Source organism: Microtus oregoni, unplaced genomic scaffold, assembly GCF_018167655.1.
Source record: "Microtus oregoni isolate MIOR12 unplaced genomic scaffold, Mior012 000004F_ref0000308, whole genome shotgun sequence".
NCBI classification, from domain to species: Eukaryota; Metazoa; Chordata; class Mammalia; order Rodentia; family Cricetidae; genus Microtus; species Microtus oregoni.
This window is the reverse complement of record NW_024543063.1, coordinates 30,300,088-30,325,880: the sequence shown is the minus strand read 5'-3', so window position 1 is coordinate 30,325,880 and position 25,793 is coordinate 30,300,088. Positions and strand designations below refer to the sequence as shown.

Below are 25,793 nucleotides of genomic sequence, written 5' to 3'. Positions count from 1 at the left end.
CTGTGGCTTTGGAGCCTGTCCTGGAACTAGCTCTGTAGACCAGGCTGGTCTTGAACTCACAGAGATCCACCTGCCCCTGCCTCCCGAGTGCTGGGATTAAATGCTTTCTCTTTTGACAAGCATTTGCTGCTCCTGACACGGGGAGATTGAATTCCCCATGACTCTGCTGATCCTGGAGTGTTCTCACAGTGAGAGCAATCCTTCCACTTCTCGATGTGGCTGAATTCTCTGTGCTTCAAGCTATGGATTTGGTACCATAATGTCACGTGTAACTTGGCACAGACCTTTGTTCAACAAACTAAAAGAAGGAAAGAGATGAACAAGGAATCTTTACAATAGACACCAAGAATTTCAAAACATAATAAACAAACGACTTCAAAGCCTTTGTTCTCAAGATGAGGGGGTGGCTCAGAGTTAAGAACACCTGCCGCTCTTCCAGAAGATCTGGGTTTCAATTGCTAGCACCTGCAAGGTGCTCACACCAGTCTGTGACGCCCATCCCTGGAGATTCACTGCCCTCTTCTGTCTTCCTTAGGTATTGTATAGACATATTGCACAGACACACATACAGGCAAAAGACATAAAAATAACTAAGAAATGAGGTGGTCAGAATTATTTTAAAACATATTTTCTAGAAACTCAGAAAAATAATAGACATGTATCAATTTCCAGATCCATCAAAACTACCAAAACGTTAAACAAAAATGGTATCAATAACCTAAAATGGACCCATAACAAATGAGCAGATTGAAAGAGTAACAAAAAGTCTTTAACTAAAGAAATTCCAGGTGCATATAGAGTCACACCAAATCCCACCATGCTTTCAACTATTTAGAGTTAATCCTTAAATTATTAAAAAAGAAAACACTAGAAACTACAGAAGCCCTTTCAAATTCCTTCTGTAAAGCCAATATTACTAAAATTTTAAAAACAGGAAAAGATATATAAAAATAAAACTTCAGAGATATAATAATACAATAAATAATGTTCTTAAAAAGAGTAGCATTTTTATACCAATAACAAGCATGCTGTGAAAGACATCATGGTAACATTTTATTCAAAATTACTTCAACAATATATCTAGGAATAAAACTATCAAAGATGTCAAAAAGGCCTGGTTAATAAAAAATGAAAATGTTAAGACACAAAAGAAATGGAGAGAAACACTGGAACTTTACCCTGTAAACCACAGACTCATAGTGATACACAGATAAATAGAGACAGGTTAATTTAAGAAATGAGTTAGCCAGAAATACACTTAAGCTAATGGCCAAGCAGTGATTTAATTAATACAGTTTCCGTGTGGTTATTTTGGTTTCTTTTTTTTTGTTCTTTTTTTTTTTTTTTAATTTTTCGAGACAGGGTTTCTCCGTAGCTTTTGGTTCCTGTCCTAGAACTAGCTCTTGTAGACCAGGCTGGCCTCGAACTCACAGAGATCCGCCTGCCTCTGCCTCCCGAGTGCTGGGATTAAAGGCATGCGCCACCACCGCCCGGCCCGTGTGGTTATTTTGGGAGTCTGGGCAGCTAGAAATAAACAAGTGGCCTTTCTACAACTGTTCTGTGTTTCTGTCTCATTTCTCTTACATCTCTGTTACTTTAGCTTAATAATTCTAATCCTCACACCACTACCATGAAACATACAAATCCCACTGAAGCTGATGTTTGCCAGATGTCAGCCGATGTGACACCCTCGACAGATGATGCCACAACATGTGGTTTCATGGATGTGTGGGCAGCGCTATTGGAGAAAACTTGTAGGACCCTGGTTGTAGGCATTTTATACTGCTGGTGTAGAGGTGAGAATTGAGCACTCCGTAAAAGATAATAATATATATCAAAGGAAGAAGATGGAGGATGATTTATCAGGAGTTAAATTCTACATAACTGTGGATATGGGTCATTTCCTTGGGCGTAATATGATAACTAGAGGAACTGGTGCAGAGCAGAAATAAATGCAGAGTTATTTAGAGATGATAAATATTCTGCTTCCTCCCCTAGGCTGGTGGCTTAGCCCCCTGCCTCTGTAACCAAAGACACACTTGTCACCGGAACTCTTGGTCATTTAGGGCAAAAGACCAGAGAGGAAAGAGAAACCAAGAAACAAAACACCCATATAATAAAGACAATTTCAGAAACTGACACCTGGACCTAAAGTCACCTCAAATCCAGATGGCTAAATGCCAGTGTTAAGAACACAAGCAATCGGGGCTGGAGAGATGGCTCAGTGGTTAAGAGCATTGCCTGCTCTTCCAAAGGTCCTGAGTTCAATTCCTGGCAACCACATGGTGGCTCACATGAGGTCTGGTGCCCTCTTCTGGCCTGCAGACATACAGACAGAATATTGTATACATAATAAATAAATAAATAAATATTAAAAAAAAGAACACAAGCAATCATAGAAAAATGCAATATGGCATCAGCCAAGCCTACCTATGCTGCAGCAACAAGACCTGAACAATCCAACACAGCTGAAGCACAAGAAAATGACCTTAAATATTACATTATGAAGATGATAAAGATCCCTAAGAGGATATGAACAAATCACATACAGAAACTGAGGAACAGACAAAGAGAATTTGAAAAAAAATCAATAAATCCAAAGCCAAGTAAATCTGGCATTCAAGATCTGTAAATAAATAGAGAAGCAATAATGAAAACAAGTGGGAGGAAACCTGGAAATTGAAAATCTGGGTAAGTGAACAGAAAGTAGAGACTCAGACTTCACCCAGAGAGCACAAGAGATGGAAGAAAGAATTTCAGATGTTCAAGGCACATTAGAGGCAATGGATGCTTTAGTCAAAATACTGCTAAACATAAAAAAATTCCTACAACAAAAATATCCAGGAAATCATGGACAGTATGAAAAGACCAAACAAGTATAGTACAATCATAGGAAGGATAAAAATTCAGCCCCAAAATGCAGAGAATATTTATAAATGAAATTATAGAAGAAAATTTTCCCAACATAAATAAGCATATGCCTACAAAGGTACAAGATTACAGAACGTCATATAGATTGGGCCAGTAAAAAAAAAAAATCACCTCAACACATAATAAACACTAAGCTTACAGCACAAAGAAAGAATATTAAAAGCAGCAAGAGAAAAAGTCCAACTAACAAATAAAGGCAGACTCATTGAATCACCTGACCTCTCAAAAGAGACACTAAAATTCAGAGGTCCCTGGACTGATGACTCGTAGACGAGGACACACCATGGACATCATCGAAGAATGCTATACCCAGCAAAGATATCAACAACCATAGATGGACAGAGCAAGATATTTGAGTTTTTAAAAAGTCAAATTTAAAGAGTATCTAACCAAAACTCAAGCCCTATATAACATACTAGAAGTAAAACTCCATCTCCAGGAAGTGAATAACCCCCATAAAAATACAGGCAATAGATAATCTCACACCAGGAAAACTAAGAAGGGAAACACACACACACTACAGCCTTCACCAAAAATATAACAGAAATTAACAATCATGGTCATTGAAATCGTTCAGCATCAATGGCTCACAACCATCTCTAATGAGATATGCCACCATCTTCCAGACTGCAGGCATACTGTACACCGAATACTGTATACATAAAAAACAAATCTAAAAAAAATATGTATTTTAAAAAAGGATGTAAGTTCTTAGCACACTGCTTTAGCTGCCATGTCTAGCATTTGTTGTCATGCAAATTTCATGGTGATCCTGTATCCCTATGGAACCAAGGGCCAAATCAAACTCGTTTGTAAGTCGACATAGACATCATATCACAATAACAAAAAAGGAACTAATAGAAATCCATAGATTGCTATGCCTGAATTAGTTATTTAATGTAATTAAAAAGAAATATTAAATCAAAAAGGGTTACAATAACATTTATATTCATACTGCAAGTGTTGTTGATCTACAGGAAAGTGCACCATGCCTGTCAAAGGCGGCTCTACCCACAGCTGTGAAAGGAAGTTACCCTGGGTAGCTACAGCAACAAGGAGAAAGGTGTCCTGACTGTTGGGAAGTCAGGCTGTATCTGAAGTTGTGGAGGGAAGTAGGCTGGGTATCTACATCTCTGAAGAGAAAGATAGTCTAACTGTCAGAAGTCAAGCAATACCTCCAGCTGTAAAGGGAAGATATTAACGGTATCTACAGCTATGAGGATAAAGGAATCCTGAATATTGGAAAGTCAGGCTATAACTGAAGCTATGGAGGGAAAGTATCCAAAATAAGTTATGCTGGCTGGGAGAAGTCAGGCTGAACATAAAACTGTAAAGGGGAGGTATCCTGAATACTAAAAGCTGTGAGGAGAAAGGAATATTGACTGTCAGAAAGTCAGGCCACACCTGAAGTTGTGTTCTGATTGGGGACTTTCCCCTGCATAATGTGGGAATCTTGCTCCTTTCTGAGAGAGAGCCATTAGGGCTGGGCTCCACTCCATTCTGCTAAGAGAACTTCCCAGCAGAGATTCCATTGTTGTGCTACTCCACTCCCCTCAGGGAGTTCCCCAGAACGCTTGTCCATCACTTTTCTTTTTTTTTTAAACTTATTTATTTATTAAGGATTTCTGCCTCGTCCCCACAACCGCTTCCCATTTCCCTCCCCCTCCCCCGATCAAGTCCCTCTCCCTCATCTGCTCGAAGAGCAATCAGGGTTCCCTGACCTGTGGGAAGCCCAAGGACTGCCCACCTCTATCCAGGTCTCATAAGGTGAGCATTCAAACTGCCTAGGCTCCCACAAAGCCAGTACATGCAGTAGGATCAAAAACCCACTGCAATTGTTCTTGAATTCTCAGTATTCCTCATTGTCCGCTATGTTCAGCTAGTCCGGATTTATCCCATGCTTTTTCAGACCTAGGCCAGCTGGCCTTGGTGAGATCCCAATAGAACATCCCCATTGTCTTAGTGTGTGGGTGCACCCCTCGTGGTCCTGAGTTCCTTGCTCGTGCTCCGTCTCCTTCTGCTCCTGATTTGGACCTTGAGATTTCTGTCCGGTGCTCCCGTGTGGGTCTCTGTCTCTGTCTCCTTTCATCGCCTGATGAAGGTTAATATTCCTGAGGATGCCTATGTGTTTGTTTTTGGATTCACCTTCTTATTTAGCTTCTCTAGGAACATGAATTATAAGCTCAATGTCCTTTATTTATGGCTAGAAACCAAATATGAGTGAGTACACCCCATGTTCCTCTTTTTGGGTCTGGCTTACCTCACTCAGGATAGTGTTTTCTATTTCCATCCATTTGTATGCAAAATTCAAGAAGTCCTTGTTTTTTACTGCTGAGTAATACTCTAATATGTATATATTCCATACTTTCTTCATCCATTCTTCCGTTGAAGGGCATCTAGGTTGTTTCCAGGTTCTGGCTATTTGAAACAATGCTGCCATGAACATAGTTGAGCTTTTGTTGTATGATAGGGCCTCTCTTGGGTATATTCCCAAGAGTGGTATTGCTGGATCCAGGGGTAGGTTGATCCCGAATTTCCTGAGAAACCGAAACACTGCTTTCCAGAGTGGTTGCACAAGTTTGCATTCCCACCAGCAATGGGTGAGTGTACCCCTTTCTCCACAACCTCTCCAGCAAAGGCTATCATTGGTGTTTTTTATTTTAGCCATTCTGACAGGTGTAAGGTCAATCAGACAGAAACCTAATAGAGAATTAAGAGAATTATTGGAGGTAATGAAGCAAATGGACTTAACAGACATCTATAGAACATTCCACCCAAATAGGAAAGAATATACCTTCTTCTCTGCAGCTCATGGAACCTTCTCAAAAATTGACCACATACTCGGAAACAAAGGAAACCTCCACAGATACAAAAAAATATCAGTGTCCACCTGTGTCTTATCAGATCATCACGGATTAAAGTTAGAAGGCAACAACCACGCTGCCCCCAAAAAACCGACAAACTCATGGAAACTGAACAGTCAACTACTGAACCACACCTGGGTCAAGGAAGAAATCAAGAAAGAAATTAAAGTCTTCCTTGAATTTAATGAAAATAAAGGGACAACATACTCAAACCTATGGGACACAATGAAAGCAGTGCTAAGAGGAAAGTTCATAGCACTAAGTGCCCACTTAAAGAAAACGGAGAATGCATACATTGGGGACTTAACAACACACCTGAAAGCTCTAGAAAAAAAAAGAAGCAGACGCGCCCAGGAGAAGTAGAAGACTGGAAATAATCAAACTGAGGGCTGAAATCAACAAAATAGAAACACAGAAAACAGTCCAAAGAATCAATGAAACAAAAAGCTGGTTCTTGGAGAAAATCAACAAGATCACAAACCCCTATCCAAACTAATTAAACGACAGAGAGAGAACACGCAAATAAATAAGATCAGAAATGAAAAGGGGGACATAACCACAGACACAGAGGAAATTCAGAGAATCATTAGATCTTACTACAAAAGCCTGTATGCCACAAAACTGGAAAATACAAAAGAAATGGACATTTTTTTAAATAAGTACCATATACCAAAGCTAAACCAAGACCAGGTGAATGATCTAAATAGACCGGTTTCTCGCGAAGAATTAGAAATGGTTATCAAAAATCTCCCTTCGAAAAAAAGCCCAGGACCAGATGGTTTCAATGCAGAATTCTACCAGAACTTCCAAGAAGAACTAATACCTATACTCCTTAATGTATTTCACAATATAGAATCAGAAGTCATTGCCAAATTCCTTTTATGAAGCTACAGTTACACTGATACCAAAACCACAAAAAGACCCAACCAAGAAAGAGAATTACAGACCGATCTCACTCATGAACATCGACGCAAAAATTTTCAATAAAATACTGTCCATCACTTTTCTAATCTGCTCCCCCAGCAAGCATCCCAGCAGAGATGTCCATGACTTCCCTGCTAGGCTCCACTAGGGAGTTTCCCGGCAGAGATGTTCATTTGTACTCAGTTCTGTGCCCAAATGTTATTTCTCTACTTCTCTCAACTAAGAAATGTAGTAGTTTGCTCTGGATCCAGGGTAAAGTTTCCATCTGCTGTGCTCCCCTAAAGGAGTTTTCCAGCAGGGGTATCCTTGGCTTCTCTGCACTGCTCCACAAGGGGGTTCCCATCAGAGATGTCCCTTGTTTCTTTGCTCGGCTCTATAAGGCAGATACCACGCAAGGATTCTGTTCTGGTCAGGAAGAAGTTCTTTACCCAAAACTGGCTCAAGGGATTTATTTTGGAGGTATGAATGAAGGAGAGTGGTTGCTTCTGGTAAATGAGAAAATGTCAGAAGCCAACAATATACGCTCTGGGCTTCTACAGGGACTCTTCAGAGCAGAGTTTTTCCAGGGAAAAAACAAGCTCAGAGATAGGCTGGATTTCATACTGTGATTGATAGGTTTTGTGTTCAGGGCCTGGTTGGTTTCTCTGCACAGGGTTTGCATGTTTTCAAGCTCAGGGGTACAGTGTGGCTTCTTGGCTTTGATTTTAGGGCCAATATGTGTATCTTTCATTGGTTCTAGTTTCAAGATCAGGGCGTGTTTCTTTCGTTGGACCTTTTATCCTACACAGTTTCATAAATTAATAAATTGACTTTTTTCCATGAGTTTTCAGAGGCAAACTATAAAAAAATATATAAATATATAAAAAATGACATCATGAAACTTGAACAATTACTGACACTGTCCACTATTTCCAAAGAATTAATGCACTTTTGTGTAAGAGTGTAAGTGCTGGGTAAAGAGCTTATCAAATACTTTACAATAATATGCTCATATTTTTTTTTTTTTTGGATTTTCGAGACAGGGTTTCTCTGTGGCTTTGGAGCCTGTCCTGGAACTAGCTCTGTAGACCAGGCTGGTCTCGAACTCACAGAGATCCGCCTGCCTCTGCCTCCCAAGTGCTGGGATTAAAGGCGTGCGCCACCACCACCCGGCTGTATGCTCATATTTTATAGGTACTCAAAGACTATTGTAATAAGCAAAGGCTTGAACAGATCGATTGTACACAAAAAGGTTTAATGCTTTATAAAGTGAAACACATTGTTACACTCACTATATTTTTAGGGTTCCCCTGAGGTACAACTTTTTTTCTGATGATTTTGAAGATTACTTATCAATGCAATGGCTCTCCAGTATGTGCTCTTTCATGCACTTGAAGACCACTGTGGGAGGAAAGGCCTTACCACATTGATTATAGTCATAGGGTTTCAGTACAGTATGTTCTTGTAAGCATTTGAAGTTAACTGTGCCGTGCAAAGGCTTCACCACTGGACTGTATTACTATATCTCTTCAGTATATCTTCTATGTGTATGAAGATTACTGTGTTGTACAAAGGCTTTATCACATTGATTACATTGATAGGGTTTCTCTGCAGTATGTGTTCTTCTATGCATTTGAAGAGCACTGTAATAAGCAAAGGCTTTACCACAATGATTACATACATAGGGCTTCTCTCCAGTATGTGTTCTTTTATGTACTTGAAGATTACCTTGTTGTGTAAAGGCTTTACCACATTGATTGCATTCATAGGGTTTCTCTCCAGTATGTGTTCTTTTATGTATTTGAAGATACTTGCTATATGTAAAGGCTTTACCACATTGATAGCATTCATATGGTTTCTCTCCAGTATGTATTCTTTTATGTATTTGAAGATACTTGCAACATGTAAAGGCTTTAGCACACTGATTACATGGATAGGGTTTTTCTCCAGTATATGCACTTTTATGCATTTGAAGAGCATTTTGATGAGCAAAGTTTTTACCACACTGATAACATTCATAGGGTTTCCCTCCAGTATGTGTTATTTTATGCATTTGAAGAGCATTGTAATAAGCATAGGACTTATCACATTGATTACATTCATACGGTTTCTCTCCAGTATGTGTTCTTTTATGAATTTGAAGAGCAGTGTGATAAGCATAGGACTTACCACACTGATTGCATTGAAAGGGTTTCTCTCCAGTATGTGTTCTTTTATGATTTTGAAGATGACATTTTCGTGCAAAAGCTTTACCACATTGATTACAGTCATATGGTTTCTCTCCAGTATGTGTTCTTTTATGCATTTGAAGAGCATTGTGATAAGCAAAGGCTTTACCACACTGATTACATTCATAGGGTTTCTCTCCAGTATGTGTTCTTTTATGTATTTGAAGAACATTGGGATTAACATAGGATTTACCACATTGATTACATTCATAAGGTTTCTCTCCAGTATGTGCTCTTTTATGCTTTTGAAAATGATATTTTTGTATAAAAGCTTTGCCACACTGATTGCATTGATAGGGTTTCTCTCCAGTATGTGTTCTTTTATGATTTTGAAGATGCCAATTTCGTGTAAAAGCTTTACCACATTGTTTACAGTCATATGGTTTCTCTCCAGTATGTGTTCTTTCATGGTTCTGAAGATGACATTTTTGTGTAAAAGCTTTGCCACAGTGACTGCATTTATAGGGTTTCTCTCCGGTATGTGTTCTTTCATGTACTTGAAGAGCACTGTGATAAACAAAGAATTTTCCACATTGATTACATTGATAGGGTTTCTCCCCAGGATGCGTTCTTTTATGTATTTGAAGAGCATTGTCACGAGCAAAGGATTTCCCACATTGATTAAATTCACAGGTTTTCTCTCCGGTAAATGTTCTTTCATGTTTCTGAAGATGACATTTTTGTGTAAAAGCTTTGCCACACTGATTGCATTTATAGGGTTTCTCTCCAGTATGTGTTCTTATATGTATTTGGAGAGCACTGTGATAAGCAAAGGCTTTACCACATTGATTACATTGATAGGGTTTCTCCCCAAGATGTGCTCTTTTATATATTTGAAGAGCATTGTCATGAGCGAAGGATTTCCCACATTGATTAAATCCACAGGTTTTCTCTTCAGTATGTGTGCTTTCATGCCTTTGAAGATGTTTGTTAAAAGCAAAGGCTTTAACACATTGATTGTCTTCATAGGCTTTCTCTCCAATAAGTGTGCTTTCAGTCCGTTGCAGATGTTTGTCATATGCAAAAGCTTTAAAATACTGATTATACACAGAATGTTTCTCTTCGGTATGATTTATTTCAGGCCTGCAAGAATATTTGAGACATGTAAGAGCTTTACCATTTTCAATAAACCATTGATCTTTGTATATCTCTATAAATAAATTTTACAATTTATTTGTAAAGTGGAATCAGATCTTAAGGTTTTATCACTGGGTTTACACTCATGTTGTTACCCTTAATTTTGGGTTATTTTGTATATTTCAAAATGTCTATGATGGAAAGATACTTTATTAAAGAGTTCCCATTTATAGAATCTTTTCTATATGAGATTTTTTTACATATTTGTAGGAAAATGGCAAAATTCAGATACAAATATGTGTTATAGAAGGTAGAGCTTCTCCTAACAACTGCTCCTTGACTCTTGATTGTAAATGCCCATCTCAGTAAAATTAGCACAGCCACAGTCAAGATTATGAGAAACACTATCTTTACTATGGACTGTTTGCTTATTAGAAGGTTTGGAAGGATGTACTTATCGCCTCTTTAACATATATACCTTTTGTAATATGGCTGGTGTAAAATTAATGGTAAGCAGTTCTATAGAATAGCTCTGGTTGAGTTGTGATTCAAGTGGTGATATCTGTTAAGGCATTGTTTTGGGTCTTCTTTCTTAAAAGAATGCCTTGGATATGCAATTCACCTACTTGAAATTGAGGTTTATGGTTATGTGAGATTTTAATAAACATCAATCAACATGAAGCTGAGTTTATTTACACTATGGGTTAGTGTAAAAACTCCAGGACACATTACAATTTCTTCTGAGGCATATTTTTATCAGATTGCACATGATAATTACCTTTTATGTCTTCTAGAGCTTTGGAAATGTTCTTCAATATTATGGTCTTCCCAACTGTATCCTACAATAGAGTAGAAAATGTATGATATATTATGGAAATTTGTTTTTTTTAAAGATTTATTTACTTATTATGTATACAACATTCTGCCTCCATGAATGCCCACATGCCAGAGGAGGGCACCAGATCTCAGTACAGATGGTTGTGAGCCACCATGTGGTTGCTGGGAATTGAACTCAGGACCTCTGGAAGAGAAGCCAGTGCTCTTAACCTCTGAGTCATCTCTCCAGCCCTATTATGGAAATTTGTGCAAAATTTAAATTACTATCTTTACTGTACCTCAGAACCATGTCTAATTTATGCACCTCATTCTTCTTTCTCAATCAAATTACAGAAGAACTTCAAAAATTAAGGAACAGCTGTCCCCTTATGTAAAAACATGACGGAAAATTCAGGTTTACCTATGATACTGAGGCTGTGGTAGGTGTCCAGCATCACATCTTTGTAGAGATTCCTCTGGGAAGGATCCAGCAATGTCCACTCTTCCCAAGTGAAGTCAACATGCACATCATCATAGGTCACTGCATTCTGAAATATCCATACATGTGTACAACAGAAAGCATGTTAATGGCAACACTGAAAATGTACACCTCTTTGACAGTATAGTCATATAATTCTGGTACTCCCTAAACTTATTCAATTAAATAGACATTATAATGTAATTACCAAGTCACTTTGGAAGAGACCTGAATAAAAGGTATCATTTCTGTACCTTGTGAATGGGTATCACCTTGCAAGAGAAATGCCTATTTAACAAGTAATTGTAAGCAGACAAGTAAGCAGATCAACTGTACAGAATACATAGGAGAGAAATTATATAAACAATTATTAACCACAAAAAAGAAAAATAAAATAGGCAGGCTGTGTATATTGCTCATGCCTTTAAATGCTGCAATCAGAAGTCAGAGGCAAGGAAATCTGCCTTAGAGCTGAATGCCAGTCTAGTCTATGCAGTCACTAAGAAAGCCAGAAGTACATATCAAACCATGTCTCGCACGCAAAAATCAGTCAAAAAGCAAACAAAAAGTAGAAAGACTCAGAAGGTCTTACTGATGTAACTACAATGAGTTCTATATTCATCTTCCAAAAACCTGAACTGCCCTACTTTTAACTGTAACATCGTAAGATTTTTCTAAAAGTCAGTGCATGTTTAAACACTTAGAAACGGGCAGATGAAAACCTTGTGAAACAGAGACTCCTAGGACAGAGAGGAAGAAACAGGCTCCACCGGGAGCAGAAGCCAAGAGCAAACCAGTCCCGGGACATAGCGGATCAGGATTGACCAGATCCAGAGTCAACAATTTCCACTGGAACAGGTACAGGAAAGTAACCGCTGAGTGAGTGAGCCAGAGCCAGAGCCTGCTGAGGGTCAGGGCATGAATCTGGGACCTTCAAGGGTGTAGACTCAATGCACCTTATCAGATCAGCACGGTTTAAAACTAGAAGTCAACAACAATACTAATTCCAGAAAACCCACAAACACATAGAAATTAAACAATGCTCACCTGAATCATTAACAGGTCAAGGAAGAAATAAAGGGAGAAATTAAAGACTTCCTAAAATTAAATGAAAATGACCACACAACATATCCAAATTTATGGGACACAATGAAAGCAGTGTTAAGAGGCAATTTCATAGCACTGAATGCCTACATAAAGAAGCTGGAAAAACCCCACACTAGTGAATTAACAGAACATTTGAAAACTTTAGAACAAAAAGAAGCAAACTCACCAAAGAGAACTACGTGGCAGGAAATAATTAAATTGAGAGCTGAAATCAACAAAATAGAAACAAAGAAAACAATACAAAGAATCAATGAGACAAACAGTTGGTTCTTTGGGAAAAATCAACAACATAGACAAATCTTTATCCAAACTAACCAAAAGGCAGAGAGAGATTATCTAAATTAAGAAAATCAGAAATGAAAAGAGGGACATAACAGACATGGAGGAAATACAGAGGATCATCAGGTCATATTTTGAAAACCTGTATTCCTCAAAATTGGAAAACTTGAAGGAAATGTACAACTTTCTGGTTAAATTTCACTTACCAAAATTAAATCAAGACCAAATAAGCAAATTAAACAGACCTATTACTGCTGAAGAAATAGAGTCATCAAAATTCTCGCAACCAAAAAAGGCCCAGGACCAGATGGTTTCAGCTCAGAACTCTACAAGATTTTCAAAGAACTAATACCAATGCTCCTCAAATTATTCCACACAATAGAAACAGAGGGAACATCGCCAAACTCTTTTTATGAGGCTACATTTACGCTGATAACCAAACCACAGAAAGACATTACTGAGAAAGAGAATTACAGACCAATCTCACTCATGAACATTGATGCAAAAATACTAAATGAAATACTAGCAAATCAAGTCCAAGAACACATCAGAACCACCATCCACCATGACCAAATTGGCTTCATCCCACAGATGCAGGGATGGTTCAACATAGGAAAATCTGTCAACATAATCCACCATATAAACAAGCTGAAAAATAAAAAAACACATGATCATCTTATTAGATGCCGAAAAAGCATTTGACAAAATACAACATCCCTTCATCATAAAGGTCTTGAAGAGACCAGGGATACAAGGAACATACCTAAACATAATTAAGGCAATATACAGCAAGTCAACAGCCAACATCAAACTAAATGGAGAGAAACTCCCAGCAATTCCACTGAAATCAGGAACAAGACAAGGTTGTCCACAAAACCCTGTATTTCTTTTTAAAATATTCATTTTCATAAAAAATTAAAACAAAAGCAACAGGCAGGATGAAGGTGATGCACATGCAATGCAGTAGATCAGGAGGCTCAGGCAGGATTTCTGTCATGAATACATGACATCCTGCGAAACCAAATGGTATCTTCTGCCAAATTTGAAAATTCAAGGTAGAAGTGAAGCTCAGTTTAACATCCAATGCTGGACATGGTCGAAAATGTACCTTCCAGGAACATGACACAATGTGAAAACAAAAACAGCCAGGAATATTGGCCCACTTTTAATTCCAGCATTTGGAATACTAAGTCAATGTGATTGGTGGGTCTCAGGGCATTCTGGGGCTAGCTGGTTGTACAGAGCTACTTTCCAGACAGGTAAGGCCACAAAGAAAAACCTAGTTTTCACAAACAAACATACAATTAAAAAGCAGAAGGGTAGCAAACAGACTTATCACTGACTAGCAGTTGTTTCTACTGAATGGTACGTGATGTAGAGATAGAGTCTTTAATGGTGGAGGCAGGACAGCATGAGGAGGAAGCTGGCTGAGTAGTATCAACTACAACACAGTAGACACAAAGAACAGGAAATGAATTGATGCTATAGAGACCCGTATTCCACCCCGAATGAGGAAGACCATCCAGAAAGTCTCTTCTTAATAAAAGTTTCACAAGCAATTGAAAGAAAGTCCCCAAAAGACATGTATGTGTCCAAATACATCATCATTTGGGAGACTTTATATTCAATCAACTACATACAACCCAGGTTACTCTAGACTAATGGTCATCCATGATGAAAATTCATTTAGTCACTTCAACGATCCTCATAATCTGCAACAACCCTTACACCGCTCCAACGTCCAAAGTCTCTCCAGACACACAGACAATCTCTTGACAATAACACTTTGTATATTCAGGAAACAAGTTACATCTTTCCTACATACAACAGCACAGCACACCATTCATACTCTGAGAGAAATGGAGCTACAATAAGGGAGGACAGGCCCAAGGCAAGACCAAATGAAGCACAGTAGGAAAAACATCAAACCTGCTCCCTCTGACTAAAATTCACAGGGCTTCAGTTTCAAAGGGCTTGGATGGCCCTATCCCTGCAACTTCTCTCTGAATGATTCTCCTCCCTATATGCAGTTATCTCTCCATGAAAGAGGTTGAGGGCTGTAGATACTATAAAATGTAGGGTGAAGCTGGATGCCCATATGACAGAGGAATTTTGTGTGCCTCTCCAGGCAGATGTCTCTGTTGTTAGGTGATTGTAATTCCTCCCAGGACTCGTTATATAGAGATGGCCTTTGTACATCAGCATAACATCTCTCTGGAAGAAGTTGGTCTCGGGAGATTTCCATACTTCTAGCTCTACAGACAGTGGAGCATAAGGCTGCATAACAAGTCTGATCGAAGAGCACAGGTTCTATGTGAATCCGAATATTTCTAGGATCCGTTTTAGTAAGTTTTTACAAAACCTATATCTTAGTACTAATATTATCCAATTTTTTTAGTGATAAAACAGAAATAATAAAACTGATCAGTTTATAATTGACAATATATAAATCCAATCTAAATTAGTTATCCTCTCATTTTATTGTTATTTTTAAATCATCTAGCATATTATCATAAAGAGACCTAACTTCCTCCATTGTAATAGTGTTCCTATTTTTGAATATGGAAAAAGTCTCTCTCTCTCAACTAATACCTCTCTTTAAGAATTCCCAGTTTTCTTACAAAATCTGCCACCATTGACAGTGGAGCATACAGCTGTGCAGCATCTCGGATGGAAGAACACAGGTGCACAGCTTGGCCGAGGAGAGCTGCAGCTGCTACCATGCAGCCATGAGCTAAGAGTGGTAACCTGAGAAGAGGGAGTCTAGGGGAAACCCTCAACTCACAGGGCAGAGGGAGCAGCTTTCTGAAAAAATACACATGGGGCTGTGTGGAAGAAGCCAATTAACTCTCCGAAGGCAGACCCAGCCAGTCTTAAGTGTGGTTAAGTCTTGTGCTGTTTGAATTCCAGGTGCCAATGGAGTTTCAGCCCTATGGAGTTTGTTGCACAGAAGTTGTAACAAAAATTTTTTCCCAATCTCACTTGGAGGCTTAGGCAAAAAGAGAGAAGAACCTATCTGGCTGGACAGTGACCCTGGGAAGAGCACCATATGCAGCTCCATCCTGTGCCCCTGGCTGCAAACCCACAATCAACATTTTCATGAATCATGCCTTAAAGTTGTGTGCCAATGTAGCACAAGTTCTAACAGGTGTTCAGAATAAAAGCCTGGGAATGAGATGTAGGGATAAATGCTAAAAGATCAGAGAGACAAAGGAGCCAGTCACAGCCAAAGCTTACCTAGAAATGCTCGGTCATATCATACGCTCTCTGTTTATACAGACCTCTATGATTAACTTGAAGGTAGCTTGGCTCTTTGAATTTCAGGCAAGCTTTATTTTGTTAGAATACAAGGAAGATTTTCACTAAAGTACTTAACTGCTAATATTCACATATAAGTGAGTACATACCATTTTTGTCTATGTGTGTTTTAGTTGTCTCACTCAGGATAATAAAGAACTCTATCAATAGCCCTAGAGAGGAATATAAAATGGGAGGAGACAGCTCTCAGACAGATTCTGAGATTCCTAGAGGTGGGATCGCCATTTCAGACTGGGGTTGAGGTAAAGCCAGTGGCTTACTCTTTTGCTTTTCTGAACTTCAGGTTGAACCCTAATATCTATCTCTGAGATTCTATTAATTGTGATACAAGCCTGGAATGGAAAAGGTATATATCTGAATATGAGACAGTGAGAAGGGAAGAGGAAATCCAGGAAACAGTCTTTGCCCATGGTATCTCCTTTTAGTGACCAGTTTGAATTTATATGACTAAACTCCCAAAATGGAAGACTATAACCTGATAGAATCAGCTAAATAATCCAGTTTTTTCCCCCTAGAATCCTTTGGTTAATAGATTTAATCACAGCAACAGAGAAGCAAGTTAAAAAAAGAAAGAGAGAGAGGGAGAGAGAGAGAGAGAGACACCAAAAGTGAATTTGTTGCTAAGCAGAGCCCACAAATGTTGCCTTTTGGAAAAATGTAGCAGATAGCAAGACTTTAGGTGGCAAAACCATAGAAAGTTGCATGCAGAACTTAACTGATTGTTCTTTCAGGATCAGGAAGGTGGGGAAACTGAGAGTAATGGCAGAAAGGGGAGATAGAAATCATAGGATTTCAGTTAGAACTAGATAGACTCCATAAGAGTTTGAGCTCTAGGTCCTTTGTGTGATATTTTGGTCCAAAATCTTTCTTATTCTGCCTATCCCCTAGAAATTAAAAGAGCATACTTAAAAAATAATGGGCTAATTTCTTAAATGCAATAGTGAATCTGTTGGAAGGTATTACTGATGACTCATTCAGATCTACAGCAAAAACAAAACAAAACAAACCCCTAAAATGTCAATGTTTCAATTGCAGCAAACAAGGTCACCCCAAAAGGGGTTATAAACAGGGCATTCCTAAGCATAAATCTACTATTATTAAGGCCTGTTAGAACTCATGCCACAAGCTACAATCACGTTGATAACAGTACAACCCATAGAATCAGAGAGGCTAAGAAACAAAAAGGATTATAGAGGCGATGTATGGCTTCCCTAGCAAGAGGAAATAGATCGTGTGGATGCATTAGAAGCAGGCGTGCATGGGAACCTGAGGGGTCAGGTGAGTAAGAAAGGGACAGAGGTGGAGAGCACAGGGAAGATGACTGGAAAGTAGAGTTTTTAGTGGAGGACATGGAAACAGCGCAGTGCACACAGTCTGGGACTATGAGGGTGACCCGGTGAGAACTCCTAGTAATCAAGACTATGGAGGCTGAACCAGCCATCTTCTGTAACCGCATAAGGCTCATAGTGATGCGATTGGGATACCAAGCCATCGACAAAACTTTTGACTCACACTTGTCTTCCCTGCAAGTTATGTTGGGGCAATGGTGGTTTCTTGGGAGTGTCTGTCCCTAGTGCCTGACTTCTCGTTCACCCTATAATGGATCCCTCTTTCAAGGTATCTCTCTCCTTGCTCTCCCTCTCTGTCCTTCACTCAAACTTCCCAATCTTGCATGCTCCCCTTTCTTCCTCCCTAACTCCTTTCCTTCCTTCCTCCCTCCCCCACTGTGCCAATTTACAAAGGAGATCTCATCTACTTCCCTTCCTGGTAGGATCTATGAATGTTCCTCTTAGGGTTCTCCTTGCTTCCTGTCCTCATGTTGAAGACTGTAGGCTGGCTATCTTTTGCTTTGTGACTAATATCCACGTATGAGTGAATACATACCATGTTTGTCTTTCAAAATGCAGACTTTTCATTTCTTTCTAAACCGATGTGTTTTTCATTGTAGACCTGAATGACTCATCAGTAATAACCATCCAACAGAAGTAATATTTTATCTAAAAATCAGCCCATTACTTTTGAATACTGCCTTACTCACTTTCTCAGAATGTAGAGAGAAACAGAAAGATTTATGCCAATGTATCGCACAATTGGCCCCTAGCTACATTTTGTTCAAGCTTTCTTCTCCATTGCCATCATTAAATTCTCTAAGCAAAAGCAACACAGATAATGAACAGGTTTATGTGGTTGATACCCCTAGCTCACAATCTTCCTTGTGGGAGATTAGGATAGAAACTCAAGCTAATAACTGAAGGCAACAGGTGAGGAAACATGGTTTCCTGGCTTTCTCTCTTGCTTAGTCACCGTCTCATGCTCAGCCATCCCTCTAATCCAGCCCAGGACCACTTGCTTAGAGATACTGACAACTCAGTGGAAGAGCCTTCCCGCACCAATCAGAATGAACACAATCTCTCTCAGACACTGTAACCAGATGTTCTGATTGGGCACAACCTCAATTGATGTTCTCTTGACAGCTGAGGCTAATTAGGACAAAGAGACAACAGTATATGAGGTTTTAAAGATTCAAAATCCATGTGTTAATAATTATGGTTCCTTAAACAAGAACTGTAAGATTCCAATCAAAGTCAAACCCTAACTAATCACTGCCGCCCCTCATCCTGTACACTCAGTTCTCTCCTTTACCAATCATAGAAAATTGGTTGGGCAAGGAGGTTGTTCCACCAAAACTGGAGATTTGCTTGAAGCCTTCTCATACTTTAACTTTCTAGAAAATAATTTTGACTACTAAAAGGATCTCATGCTCTTGTGATAAAGAAAAGCATGTCTGTTAGGATCACTTAGACACTATGTTGTGTTTTATGACAGACGATTGCCTGTAGCCTGCATCAGAGTAAGGAGATGAAAACTTTTGAAAACAAAATTTAAGATAACAGATTTTTAAAAAAAATTAGTATGTACTTAAAGCACCTCATTTTACTCTCATTGCTCTAGAAGTCACAAGCGCTTTGAAATCAAGTTTACTACTACTTTCTGTGTATGTTTGTGTAATGAGATAGACCATCTTCTACATATACACTGGTGAACCTGCAAAAAGAGATGATGTCAGATCAATGGGATCTTGAATAGCAGACAGTATGAGCTTCCCAATGTGATTGTTGGTATCTGAAGTCAGGTCATCCCCAAGGAGAATATGTGCTGAGTCACCTTCAAAGACACGTAACAGTTTTTATTCAATCTATTTCACAGATTAAAAACAACAACAAGAACATCAAAAATAAATAAAAAAAGAAGCAAATGATAATTGAGAGCATGATCCATCAATATAAGTTTGCACCTTCATGAGAAGACAATCCAACGACAACGCCCAACAATTTATAACAGGAAAGCTAATTACAAAACACTCAGAATGCTCAATGGGATTATGACACACCAGTACACAGACCAACACAATATGAGTTCTATACTTACAACAAAGCTACACCTATCAAGAATATTTTTTTTAAAAAGAATGTTTTTAATATTTATGAAAGAATAAAGCAGATGGAGAGAAAGAGCCAAGAACAAAGGAAGGGAAATATAGTCAATTTTTAATTCAGAGACCAGAGGAAACTCAGCCAGGAAAAGTGGGGTCTTGACCAGTGTTACCCAGCCCCCTATGAGTCCACGTGTATAGAAATTAAATAAACATAGAGTTCACAACTTCTACAAATTAACTCAAGGTGACCCTTACACTGTTTCTGACCTCCAGTCATTGGTAATTGCTCCAAAGACAGACGCCTGGTGCTCTAAAGCTCTCTGCAAATGGAGATGATCCCCTGCTGTGGCTCTGCAGCCCCTCTGGCTTGTTGTGGTTTCAGGTAAACCCCGTCCCTCTGATGCCCAATCCCACAACAACACAGAAGAATAATTTAAAATCTGCCTCCTGCCAGATGGATTATGGCACAAGATGTGGAATCTGCTCCATTGACCTGCACGACACCATGGACACCTGAGAGATCTCTGCAGAACAGAAACCCTTTCGTCCACTGGAACTGAGTTTCTCTGAATCACACCATGCTGGCTGGTGGTAGCAGAAAGCTAAAAGCATTCTAATCATGTACGGCTGAAGATTGATCCACATCATCTCTCTACCAGTTCCTAAACTACTTGTATCATATATAGGACAAACCTGAAAGTGGAATTCAATATTCAGAATTTCTAGAAAGCAGGCCTTTACCTTTTGCAATTCATTTTCCCGCCGCACATCACAAGCAATGTCTGTGTGTGCACACTGGACAGTGACATCACAAGCATCAGAGCCTCCCCCTCCCCAGAATTTCCCACACAGGGAGGCTCAGAGGGCAAGTTCACTGCCAAGGTCTCTTCAAGGACCAACACACCCACAAGCTGACTCAGGTTCCATCCAAGCCCCAGCAGAAACGACAGAACAGCAGACCTGCGCTGAGCACCCCACACTCACCGCACCCCACACTCACAAGGCATGACGTGTGGTCTTACAGCTCCCAACAGTCAAAGCACAGGAGAACCCCAGAGAAAACCTGCAAGCTAATGTTCCTAATGCTAAGCCTTGCCAGAGTATCTCATTAGCTGGGCCGCACAACTGGGTCTCATAATAATAAGCTCTCCCCTACTGGATGAGATCAAATGGCTCAGACAGCACAGGTCTTCCCAGCTCTGCCCTCCCAACCCAGCAGGCAGGGCCCTAGTCTGGAAAGTTTGTATTTTAGTATGTTATGTCTAGATCATGGAGACCTCCCAAAACCAACTAGGAGACCCAATTTTGCACATAAAAGCAAAGGAGGGAGAAGATGAGCATGGAAGTCAGGACCGCGAGGGGTTAGTCCACCCACTGAGGCAGTGTGCCTGTTCTAATGGGAGCTCACCAAATACAGCTGGACCGGGACTGAACGAGCACACGATCAAACCACACTCTCTGAATGTGGCTGACAGTGGGGGCTGACTGAGAAGCCATTGATAAAGGCACTGGGACTTGTCTCTACTGCATGTACTGGCTTTTTGGGACCCTAGTCTATTTGGATGTACAGCTTCCTAAGCCTGGATGTAGTGGGGAGGGCCTTAGACTTCCCACAGGGCAGGGTTCCCTGCCCTCTCTTAAGGAGGGAGGGGGAGGGAGGAGGGAGAGTAGGGAAGCGGGAGGGGAATGGGAGGAGGGGAGGAAGTGGAAATTTTGGAATGGAAAAACAACAACAAAAATATACAAAGCAAAGAGCCTTTATTCTACACAAGTTTGCAAATTCAGCATCTCCCTGTGTTCAAGGTATTGGGGTGATCAGAGAGCTCTGAGCTCAGTTGCAGTTGGATTTTTGTAGGGGTAGCCCCAGCCAATCACCTTGTTTGTAGGGCGGGTCGCCTGAGGATATTTTTTACTAATAAATATTGCTGGTGTGCTCTCCCCCGCCCCTTCTGCTTTCCTGTTCTCTGCTGGAACCACGGGTTCTGTGAGTCTTTCCCTAATTAAAGCTGAATATATTCTTATAATTTCTGTCTGCCTTCATTTACGCCGATACAGATTTTTATAGTAGCAAAGGTGGGGTGTCAAGGGATTTCTAAGGTCCAGGACCCCTGATTGGCTGACATTTGTCTAGGGGTATCCTGGTGAAAAAGAGGTGGGTGTGTGCTGGCAGATGATCTTATGGACAATGGTTGGAATGTTAGGAATTTCCTTTGGATGGTCTGTTCCTGGGTGGTGCCTGGGTAGTATCAGTTTGTGGTCTTTCTTGGAACCAGGTATTGCCTTCCAGTCAACTACAGAGACTCAGGCAGGCCTCTTTTGAACTTTTCCTGGCTGGGTTCAACAAGTAGATATTCTTCTACACTCCCAGAGTATTTACCTTTCCTTGTCTAGGGCACAGGGTCCTTTGTGTGCACATATATTACACACTCAGTGTCCAGTGCAGCCAACCCTTTGCTTTTTAGCTGAGAAGTCCTGCAGAAAAAATAAAGGTCCCATTCAAACAGTGACTGTTGTCAAAGCAAAAGAGAAGCCATGGATTAGAAAACAGTGAGGGGTCTTTGTACGGCTTGGAGGCAAGAAAGAAACTCTGGATGTGATGCAACTTGATCACAAATAATTATTGCAAAAGTTTAGGACCATATGCTTCAGAGACTGGCAAACTGTCTGAGAGTACACCAAGGATTACTCACACCCTTTATCTCAGCCTGTGCGTCTTAAGCAGAGAAAAATAACACTCCTATCAGACAGGGCAACCAACTTTTTACCAGGATCCTCTATTTTAGTTGAATTTGCATAACTGCAGTAATTTGGTTACATGACAAGGAAGTCCTTTACTCAGATTCTTGAGTGTCCTGGTCTGTGTATCCCCAAAAATGGACACTCAGGACATTATGGAGCACCCACCTTGCTAATATCAACTAAAGCCAAAGCAGGAAAGCTCTCCCCTCCTTCCTGCCATTCCCTTTCTGTGCTGTGCCTGCACCAGCTTCAAATTAGATGAGTGCACTCAGTTCCTGCACAGGTCCTTCTTCATTTGTAACTCCCAGGAAAAGTCAGAGACATCGGAGGACACTCATTCCCTGGTCTCCTACCCTACTCATTCAGCAGCCAAGGCCCAGCCAGGAAGGAGTTGCAGAAATGTATACCCAGCCCTGGGCAACAGAGGTAGGATTGAGTGTTCAAAGTAATTCTCAACTTCACACTCCAGGAAAGCCTGGGCTACAGGAGATACTGTTCTCAACACAAAGAAATAAACCGATAGCACTTAAGAAAAAAGGAATGAAATTTTTAATGATCAAGAAAATTTGGTGTTTGGCAAGGGTGGTGTTCTTGAATCCCAGCATTCAGGAGGCAGAGGCAAACAGATCTCTGTGTGTTCTAGGCTAGCCTGGTCTACAGAGCTAGATCTAGGTCAGCTAGAGCTGTTACACATAGAAACCCTGACTCAAAAAACCAAAAGCCAAGGGGGAAAAAAAGTTGGAGAATGGAAACAAACAGAGATAAAAGCAACAATGCACTTAACAATAAATGGTTAATTCACTTATTTAAAGGATAAAATAGTGTATTTTAACCTGACACACAGAGTTACAAACACTCAATGGCCTGTTTCTCAAACCTCTGGCCGTAAATGTGTGAAGCAGGACTGAACACATCTGCACAGGAGAGCTCCCTAATTGCAAATTCAATATTCACTGCACAAGGTAACTTTTCCAAACTGAACAACACCAATGTGGCCAGTCTTTATTCACATGACTTGAACTGACACATGCTGGGAAATTACAGAGTAACTCCTCCTGCCGCAATCAGGGCCTTTTTCATAGTGGAGACTCCAGCAGCTGACTGCCTGCCCTGTTTCCCTGTGGTGTACATAATAAACTATTCTATTCTGTCTGAAGGCAGAAGCCATGCTCCACATGCAAACCCTTTTCCTGTAATTACAACCGACAGTTGACTACATGACACAATGGATAATATTAAATCTCTGAGGTGGTGCATGCATTTAAGTTAGGAATTTTAGATGTGTAATACAGAGGACAATAAGATCATTGCCCTGGATTGCAGCGGTCTGAAATCAAGGTGACCTGAGACGGTGGGACAGTGCTTGTCACAGACACACATGTGTAAAAGGCTGGAAATGTAGTTGCCTTAGAATTACTATGTCTTCTCAGGGAGAAATCACTCCACACAATTAGGAGATTAATAAAGAAAAATCTCTGTGATGAGAGCCTGCATGTATCTCTGTCTAATGCTCAGAGGAGCAGCATAGACAGAGTCTGCATTCCACATCTGCTGTCATCCCTAATTTCTCTTAGGGTCATGCGCCAGGTTACACTCTGAACAATTTAAATAGGGACAGGAGACTGTAGGTCCAGTCACCTAGGCAGATGGGAGGTTTACACAGAAAGACATTATCAGAAATATTTCTGAAGGTCCCCAGTGACCTGATACAGCAGGTCATTCTTCAGTGACAGGGTCCTGAGGGGAAAGTGCCAGGGAATGAGAAAAACAGGAAAAGGAGAAGGTGGGAAGGATAAAAGCAGGGCTGGGAAGGAAGGTTTGGCACAAGCTATGTCTCATGCCAAGTGAGCTCCTTAAGAAGAATAACATCTAGTGTACAACAGCTAGGGCGGAAATGGACGGCGATCGGGAACTACTATCAAGTCAGCAGAAAGCAGAAAATGAGACAAACTCAGGAGGAGGGTAGTCAAACATTGGTGAATGAGGGAAACATGGAGGATCTCAAGAACATTACTGACTAAACCTACAGTGGCCTTGGGGCTGACAACCACAGCTCCACTTACTGGGAAGACCTTGGCTCTTAGGATTAAAGGAACCCTCCACAGAGGCCCTGGCCCCAGACCAGTACCAGCTCTAAATTCGTAGTTTTAGAAAAGAAACTCTGTTTTTTTCTCAATATATACAGGCCTTAGGCAAAGTTCCCAAGGCCTAGAACGCAGGCTGTTATTCCTTGTAGGAAGAATGTTTCTCCTCCCTGCCTTAGGTCATAAATGAAAGTCTCGTTCAACCAGACCAGTCCTTAACACAGCAGTGTTTTGCTTTTCAAATAGCTGTCACCTGCTGTCATACTGCCCCTCTCTCAGAACTATGCTTTTCTCAAAGAGAGAACTGGAACTTTAAGGCACTCCAGGCCATCAGTTAGGTTGAGACCCTGTAACACCTCCGTAAGCAGCTTGTTAGATGCCTGTTCTTTGATATAGGGATGGGCAGATTTTCAGTCACAGGTGTCTCCTTTGTAAGAGTTTGGAGCCAAATGCCTGAACAATCCAGGTGGAAAAAATAAATACCCTAGGTTTCTGATCTCTCCCAGGTCTGGTTAGCATACACTTATCTTTGGGGTGTTTTAGAGGCAGCCCTCACTCAGCTAAATTCTACTTTTTCTTACTTACTGGCTCCTAAACATTGGTAACTCCTTTATATGACCAACTCTTCTACATCACAACTAAGAAGGGGAGTGCTCCCCAACACAAGAGACGCCTTTTACAACCTCCACAAAATTAATCACAAATGGACGTTAATGTAAAGGTTAAATGCAAAGGGCCGTCCTTCTAGAAGATACTGGAGAAACCTCTCCCAGTTTGGCAATCTGCCTTCCACAGATGCATCAAAATCACGGGGTTGTGGACGACAAATAAGTTCCTATATGCAATTCCCTGCTCCCAAAGCTCTGAAGAGATGTAGCTCACCGAGCAAAGTTATTAAAAGGCCCGTGTCTGGGTCCTGGGAGTTGCACGGACCATGTGGGAACTCACAGGGCCGGCACTCGGGATGCCGATTTCCACACAGCCCTGGGAAGGACCAGACTAACTTGCTCCTGAACCTCCCCATTCTGTTCTTCCCCGTCTGGGGACAGCAATCCCATGCTCACCATGTCGGGGGTTTCCTGCTCGCCCATGGTCCTCTCACAGCTCCGGGCATCAGCGCGTGCACCACTGCACGCAAAAACACTGGCGCCGGCTCCTTTGCAATCCAAGCAGCAACGCGGCTTCCGGAAAACCTCGCACCAGTTCTGACCGTTAGGACTGGAAGCCCTGATTGGCTAGTGAGGCCTGAAAGTGTACAGTTCTGACTGGCAGTTAGGTCTGGAGGCTCTGATTGGCTAGCGAGACCTGAGTGACAAGAGCAACTCTCTCTTACAAACACACGCAGCGGTCTTTGACCCCGCCTTCCACCCCAGACCCAGCCCTTTTCCAGATTCATAGAGATGTATATTTCAGTGGCACTTGTCCCTGGCTACAATCGCTGGCCCCGCTATCTTCCCGCATTCGTAGGCACTTCCCCTTCTTCCTCAATGTGGAGTGGAGTGATTCCCTGTCCCTTGAGTGGAGGGGTACCGG

The 25,793-nt window shown here is 40.7% G+C and overlaps 2 protein-coding genes across 2 annotated transcripts in view; both read right to left on the bottom strand.

Annotated features, from left to right (window-relative positions):
- The window catches only part of LOC121446723 (zinc finger protein 431-like), an 86,568-nt gene that overhangs the window by 49,738 nt on the left and 11,037 nt on the right, over window positions 1-25,793 (bottom strand). The gene's annotated exons all lie outside the window — the stretch shown is intronic.
- LOC121446718 (zinc finger protein 431-like) lies at window positions 7,845-25,451 on the bottom strand. Its single transcript, XM_041649438.1, has 4 exons — window positions 25,325-25,451; window positions 11,241-11,367; window positions 10,782-10,842; window positions 7,845-10,009 (listed from the first exon to the last, which is right to left on the bottom strand). The coding sequence occupies exons 1-4, from the start codon at window positions 25,349-25,351 to the stop codon at window positions 8,218-8,220; spliced, it is 2,007 nt and encodes a 668-aa protein (XP_041505372.1). The 5' UTR covers window positions 25,352-25,451; the 3' UTR covers window positions 7,845-8,217.